The sequence below is a fragment of the Nannospalax galili genome, unplaced genomic scaffold (assembly GCF_000622305.1).
Source record: "Nannospalax galili isolate Female #2095 unplaced genomic scaffold, S.galili_v1.0 scaffold134, whole genome shotgun sequence".
NCBI lineage: Eukaryota > Metazoa > Chordata > Mammalia > Rodentia > Spalacidae > Nannospalax > Nannospalax galili.
In genome coordinates, this window is record NW_008335593.1 from 148,934 (window position 1) to 156,898 (window position 7,965).

The 7,965-nt window shown below is 44.9% G+C and overlaps 1 protein-coding gene across 1 annotated transcript in view; it reads right to left on the minus strand.

Moving 5' to 3' along the window:
- Nucleotides 1-5,706, minus strand: part of Tdrp (testis development related protein) — a 43,549-nt gene extending 37,843 nt beyond the window's left edge. Inside the window, exon 1 of the mRNA XM_017797482.2 lies at nucleotides 5,529-5,706. Within this exon, the coding sequence (XP_017652971.1) occupies nucleotides 5,529-5,630 (102 nt within the window). The 5' untranslated portion in view covers nucleotides 5,631-5,706. The remainder of the gene's footprint in view (nucleotides 1-5,528) is intronic.
- Nucleotides 5,707-7,965: the final 2,259 nt, after the last annotated feature.

The following is a 7,965-nucleotide window of genomic DNA, read 5'->3' on the forward strand; positions in this document are numbered from 1 at the left end:
GTGGTTTACTTTCTGGGCATGAAAAGCTGGTTCCTCTAAGCTTCCAGTTCTCTCTTTTGATTTCATATTGGAGTGGCCAGATTGCTTTTGTCTTCAGGAGTTCCCACAGAGGCCCAAGTCAGATGAGGATCAGATGCTCTCAGGCTTTCTCCTAAGGTCTGGGTCCCTCCAGGAATGATTTTGGCCTCAGGAATTCGGGGTTTGGACTGGCCTTGGAGCTGGGCCCAGGAAATATGCTGATCTAGGGCAGCTGGTGGCCGTGTCACTCAGAGATGCAAAGGAAAATGGGGGTGTGAAGCGGCCCCAAGGGCCACTGGGGTCTGCACCAAGGAGCTGGTTTGGTCTGGATGCAAAAGTCCAGGAAGAGGAAAGGTCAGCCTGGCATCCAGGAAAGAGGCTGGCAGGTTGTGTAGACCCAGGGAAGCAGGGGGAGGTGAGGGTAGGGCCAGGCCCAGAGTGCCCCTGGGGACCCGAGAAGGAACTGAGTTGGTCTGGATGCAAAGGATCAGGCAGTAGTGGTGTTTCTCCAGGTGTCTGGGGCACCAAGACAAGTAATGGGACAGGACCCAGGCTAGGAGGAGAGACCGGCGGGGGAGAATTATGAAACTCAACACTACATACAATGACTATACACTAAGAAAAAAGATAAAAAAATGAGGAATAGTTATACTTGTTCTCTTACAACCCACTTTTCTCATTTAACTATGCATTATTCTACCTTTCATATGAATAAAACTATCATACAACACAAATAGAATCTACAGCACTTTGATTTTGTACTTGTAGCCTCTAGAACCCCAGGAAATAAATATCTGCTGTGTAAGCCGTCAGCTTATTATACTCTTGTTGAGGTCACCTAGCTAGACAACTACATAACATATAAGCACACAGAAATGCACAAAGAATGAGGGAACATTTGGTATTCATAAAGAGATTTGTAACTTATTTGTAACATGACTAAGTGAAAAAAGTCAGGGACAGATGCATATCCCATAGGTTGACCACTGCATTGACAAGGACACACATTTGCTTCTGTTTTTGAAAACAACTCAGGGAAAACAGTAATAAAATGTTAGCTATAGAGACAGAGTGGGACAGGATAGAGGAACGAATTATATCCTATCCTAAGAGCCTACTGCTTCCCCACTGTAATCCCTCAAAAGGAACTCCAGTGTTGGTTATCTGGAGTCAGAAGTCAAGTCAACCAAACTTTCTTGTTTACATCTTCCATCCACCTTAAATACACAGAAAATATCCAGAAAGGATGGTGTGTGCTAACCAAACAAGGAGTACCACTCTGGTCCTTACCACCATCAAACATTAAAAATATCTGACTGGTTGATTGATTTTATTGCCTGTAATTACACCTAAGCCTTCAAAAAAAATTTAGAATGAAAATGTGTTGTAAGTTCCTCAAAGTTTATTTGTAAAGACATTAGTTTATACCTAAATGTGTAATGCCTGCAGTTAGCTAAGAGAAGCCTATCTAAACTGTGACAATGTCAGGCAACTCTACATTTCCTTGTCTGTATTTCCACAAAACTTTAAGGAATCTTTTAAAAATTAGCTCAGTGATTTCAATAACCTTGAGACCTAATTAGATAGTTTTTGGCATACTTATTTAGTAACATTTGGTATCACACAGTCTTGAGTGTTTTTTAGTTAGGAAAGCTAGAATAGGAAGTGTTCCATGAGACTGAGCATTATAAAAAAAAAAAAAAATCAAGATACAGAAAACTGCAGTGAAAAAGCATACGCTTCCAAATAAATTTATATATTTGCATAAATGTTCTTTGCTTAATAATGCATCCCCTTGGAACAGAAGAAAGAAGTTATGACCCAACAATAACATCCAGAAATATTGTACCATATGAATCAGCAACTTCAATTTTTTTTTTTTTTTTTTTTTGACAGACAGGGTCCCCCTGTAGCCAGCCTGGCCTGGGTCTTACAGAGATCCACCTGCCTTTGCTGAGATTAAAGGTGTGTGCCACCACGCCCAGCTAACCTGTTATTTCTTAGATTTGCTTAAACGTAGAACCATTGCAGCATCTTTTGCAGTAGTATTTCACAAAAACTGTTCCAGAGAATGGCGGATAAAAGTGACGGTAGATGAGGAGGAAAAGCAGATGGTTTCGTAGTGACATCTTAGATATAAAGCCCTATCCAAGGGAGGCTCATCTTTATTTTGTGAATTCATACATGTATACATATATGAAATCTGATCGTATCTACCTCTATGTCTTCCTCCAACCTGCACAATATGTCCCCCAACTTCGTGTCCTTTTATTTATTTATTTTTAAATAACCCAGTAAGTCCAATTAGTGCTTCCCATAAGTTGTTTATTTTCAACCAAAAAAGTCAATAATCTAAAGAGAGGTGCAAGGAAATTTGTTCTTACAATGTTAAAACAATTTTAGTCCAAGTAATGATCTGAGTGTTTGACTAGTGTTTTAAGTGTTCCACATTTCAAACTTAGAGCCCAACATTCCAATCTTAAGTTACTTTTTCTTAAAAACAAACACACAAACAGAAACAGATCATAGTTGTATGACCTGATTTTCAAGGAAGTACACAGGATAAGTATGAATATAAACAATGTTTTCTAGAATCAGACTGTTGCACTCTCAGTTCACATGCTGAGTCTCTCTTGGAGGAGTGGGAAGGGCCAAAAGACTAAAAAATGAAACAGATTTGAGCACAAATTTGAAATAGGACAGCAAATTTAGCAATCAATCCTACTCACCTATTAATTCAAACTTCTCTCAACTTTAAAATAAAATTCTGTAGGCAGCAGTTTTATGATAGACTTGTCATGAATTTTAAAATTTAATTCCAAGAGAAGTTAGCTTTGGTTTATATCAATGCTCTTGAAGAAATTAAGTCAGAGTTTCCAATCTGTCACAATTAACAAGTCTCAGTCTCCCTCTCCCCTACTGCCATCTCCCATCTCTCTGTATAACTCAAACTCAATTTGTGATCTTCTGCTTCAGTCTCTGGAGCGCCAAGATTACAGCCCTACACCACCAAGATCAACTCCCTGGTTTTCTATAGCAAAGTTTTTTCAACATGTTATAGTATACATGTCCTTAATAAAGTAACACAATCAAAAGCTCACTTCAAAATTTGTTTTTGTAATAGCTGGGATTGAACCCAGGGCCTTGCCCATACTAGATCATGAACCACTGAACCATATCCCCAGTCCCAAAGCTTCATACTAGAAGATAACATAGGAAAAAACTAGATGGGTCCCGGGTTATAGCAATTGCTTTGCAAAATACAATGCCAAAAGGCAGGATCCATGAAGGAAATGATTGATAAGTTGGATCACACTGAAATTAAAAAACTTCTACGAAAAACAATGTGAAGAGAATTAGAAGATAAGCCATAGGCTGGGAGAATACTTGAAGATAACGTAGCTGATAAGGGATCATTATCCAAAATATATAAAGTCTTAAGACAACAAACATCCAGGTTTTAAAAATACTGGCAAACACCTTAAAAGACACTTTGCCAAAAATATACAGATGACAAATAAGCACATGAACACATGCTCTATATCTTAGGGGTGTGGGGGTGAATTAAAATCACAATTACACACCAAATACAGGTGAAGATTTGGAGCAACAGGGGCTTCAGGAAGAATTCACTGCTGGTGGAAATGTTATAGCCATAGTGAAAGATGGGTTAGCAGTCTGTTATGAAATTAAATGTATTCTGGGGCTCTAGAGATGGCTCAGCAGGTAAAAATGCCTTCTATGCAAGCCTGACAACCTTGTTTAATCTGTAATCCCAACCCTCCTATGGGAAGATGGGAGGTGGAGACCTAAGAATCAGCCTGAACCTCAGAGGCCAGCTATACTGGAGTGAGCTGTGTGGTGGTAGAAACAAGGGAGACCCTGCCTCAACGAAGTGAAAACAAGAATTGAATCTGGAAAGTCGTTCCCTACTTCCACATGCCCGTGTGCCAACACTGATACGCACCATACACACACACACACACACACACACACACACACACACACACACACACACACACAGAGTAATTAAACATATTGTTAAGACAGCCCAGCCATCACACTCTTGTTACTTACTTTAATGAGTTGAAATTTTATGTCCCCCAAAACCCCACCCTGCTTGTTTACAGCAGCTTCAGTTACAATTGTTCAAGCCTGGAAACAACCAGGATATTCTTCCGCAGGTAAATGATGAGATAACTGGTTTATCCAGACAATGGGATATTATTCAACACCAAAAATAAATGTACCACTGAACCATGAAAAGACACCAAACAATCCTCACGTATTACTGGCTAGAAGAAGCCAATCTAAAAGCTAAAGATCACATATAAAGGCTTATTATTTTACTTACTTGTTGCTGTTTAGCTATAAAAGTTTGAAAGTTAAAAATAAAAGGGAGCTGGAGAGATGGCTCAGCGGCTGCTCCTGCAGAAGACCCGGGTTCAAATTCCAGCACCCGCATGGGGATCATTCGCCCTCTCTGGCCTCTGAGGGCATTGCATGACATGGGTGCACTTACAGGCATGCTGGCAATACACTCACATGCAATAATTTTTTAAGCGCTTATAAAAATAAAAGGTAAGCACTAAGACTATCAAAAGGTAACTTCTCAAATAAGATTTCTTAAATGCTTAAGGTCATCAACTAGAACTTCTGTGAGTTGGGAATGATATTAAACTTGAGATGAAACCACTCTAATTCCTAAGAAAGTTCTTTAGCTCCAACTAGGGTAGAAACAATTTCTATTTCCAAGTCCCCAAAAGAAAGATTTACCCCATCAACGACTTCCGCAATAGATTACCAAAAACATTAATTCAAAAGAAATTTTATGCTTAAAAAAAAAAGGCTGGATTTGTGTCCCAAATTACATTGCACACGAAAGGGAACGAATAGTGCACTGGAAAAAAAGGGTAGGCGCAGGTTATGTATGCATACAGGATCTACCTGGGATCATTTTAATTAAAAAATTCTAGACATTCCAAACATATCTTCACAATCGTCGGGCCAAAGCCTTTCAATTTTCTGTATAAAGGCGTCAAGCTTCCTCAAAAAAAATAAAAATAAAAAAAAAAATAAATCAAAGGTTTAAGAAAAGGAAATACGTGTTGTGCAAACAAGTATGTAGCCTTCTGAGCATTGTTGTGGTCACCTAAAGCTTTTCGGCCTGAGCGGAAAGGCCATCCTGGTAACCATGATTCAGGACTTCCGTGTCTCTTCCACCCCAGAAGCACCTGGCCTGCAGGCGGCCGTCTCGTGCCCCTGAAGTCGCAGGCGGAACCCTGGAGCCCTGCGCCGCAGCGAGAAGGCAGCGTCGCCGGCCAGAGCGTGAAGAACCAGGGTGCGCCCCGCGGTAAAGAGGGACCGCGACCTGCAGGACCCGGTCACTGACCCCAGTCCTCCGGGACCAGCCTCCTCGCAGCCCCGAGAGGCGTCCGGTCATTCCAAGTCCGCACCCTGCACGCCCCCCTCACCTCTCCTGGGCACCCGCACCCCCAGCGCGCACTCACCGGTGCCGGGCCGGCTGTTGGCGCCGCAGGCGCCCCACGCAGCCCGTCCTCCTCTTCGGGGGGCTCGTCCAGCAGGACCCGGCTTCGGCTCAGCTTCCACATCTCGGGCGTCCGACACAGCGTTGCTCCCCGACTGCGGGCAGGAGCTGCGCGGCCTCTCAGGAGGAGAATCCTAGCGCCCGACCTCCTTCCCCGCCCCCTGCCCGCCCCCAGTCCTCCCCGGGCCCCTCGGCCCCTCGGTTCCCGCCCCGAACCCCCTCCGCTGCTCTGCCGGGTCTCTTCCGCCCCTGGGGTCCCCTCTCCTGGCGGCCCAAGGTCCTCCTCCAGCCCCTCGGGTCCCGTAGGACCCGGCCCAGCCCTCAGCCCCGACTCTCCGCCCGCGTCTTTGCAGCCCCTCGGGTCCCCGGCCGCCCCAGCCTCCCCAGGGTCGCAGCAGCCCTCTCAGGGTGCCCTCCTCCCCAGGGTAATGGGGCCTACAGAGCTCTTTACACAGGAACTGCGAACCCAGGCACAACAAAACCACGCGACCTTTCACCCCCCGGGAACCCCCCTTTAACCCCTGGCCCTCTCCTCACTTGGCCGGATGGGCGTGGCCGATCACCACGACAACGCCGAGGCGCAGCCACCGCTTAATGCGCATGTCCGCCCCTGTGCGCCTTCGGACCGAGGGCGGGGCTTTGCTGACCGCAGGCTGAGGGGCAGGAGTCCATATGAGACCTGTCAGCACTGATTCTGGAGGGTCTGTGCAGTATTTGAGGAGGTGGACCACGGGAGAAGGGTGGGTACCCCAGGAGGAAGGAGAGTCTCCCAGAGATAGAGTCCCTGGTGGACACTGGTCACTTTCTGCTCCCGTGAGACCTGAACTGGGCCTGCATTGATGAAGGGATAGACAGATGGTAACCAACAAGGGAGGAAAGAGAATCAGTCAGTGTCCAGAGAAGAGTCCAAGGATCTAGAGGAAATGAGGTGGGTGAGGCGGCAGTGCCAGTTGGACCCGGGTCCTCACCCTTTGCTTCCTGTGGACCTTTTGTTGGGCCAGCACAGTTGGTCTTGCAGGGTCCCACTATTGCCATATCTGGCTATCCCAGCCTGGGGTGATTCCAGCTTACTGTAGGGCGTTTTCAAGGCAAATCTTCCAGAATCTACAGTCCAAAGCTCCACACATTGTAATGGACAAAACAATTCACACACCCCCACATAACAGCATAGTAAACATTCAGGCAGACTGTGTGCAAGGTCCAGCAGGCACAGACGTTGGGGAGAAATTTTGTGAGATTCTGTCAAATTTTTAATTTATCTTTTATTGAGAAAATTTTTTCTTGATATCCTTTTATATATTTTCAGGTCAAATTTCTATCATTTAAAAAAGGATCCAAAACTGGGGAGATAGTTTAGTTGGTAAAGTGCTTGCACCCATCACTGGAGAAGATCACTGGTGCTTGCTGGACAGTCGACCTAGCCCAATCCTCGAATCTCAGGTTCCAGGGAGAAATGCTGTATCTAAAGCAAGGTGCCCAGCTCCTAAGGAACAAGACTTAAGGTTTATCTCTGGTTTATACACACAGATACATGTGCAAGTCCACCCTTGTGTACCCACCCCCCCACATGAACAAGCATCCACATACACAAAAATAAAACCAGGGGCTTGAAAAAATGAGTCAGTTGGCAAAGCACCTGCCACACAAGCACGAGGATCTGAATTTAGATCTCTAGCACCCACAAAACAACTGGACATGGCCTCACATTGGTACCCCTGGCACTGGGGTAGGCAGAGGACAGGCAGATTCCCAGAGATCACTGGCCAGCCAGTCTAGCCAATCAGTGAGCTCTGGGGTGAGAGACCATGCCTTTAAAAATAGAACGCAGTGTGATAGAGGAAGACACCTAATGTTGAACCTCTGTCCTCCACAGGAATGCATATGTACACCACACATATACACTCACACACTATGCGCATAAATAATAAAATCCACAACTGCAAGCTTTTGTAAAAAAATAAACAAATAGGCTGGGCGTGGTGGCGCAGGCCTTTAATCCCAGCACTCAGGAGGCAGAGGCAGGCGGATCTCTGTGAGTTCAAGGCCAGCCTGGTCTACATGGTGAATTCCAGGACAGCTGGGGCTACAGGGAGACCCTGTCTCAAAAAGACAAACAAACAAACAAACAAATATTTTAGCTAAACCTAGAAATTCCTTTTTCACGTTTGTCAAGTATTTTAAAAAACATTGAAAGTGCACACAGGGTATATACCTTTTCAAGCTAGCTCAGGCCTGGCTTGACTAAGACAGTTTAGGGACTGCAGCACAGAAAGAATAAGCAACCACAGTACTTTTAAGTCCACAGAAAGGAAGGAGGCACAAAGCCACGGTGCAAACAGCACATTTACAGTTGCAGCCCAGGACTCCCTTTTAGGATGTGTCATATCCAGATCAGAATC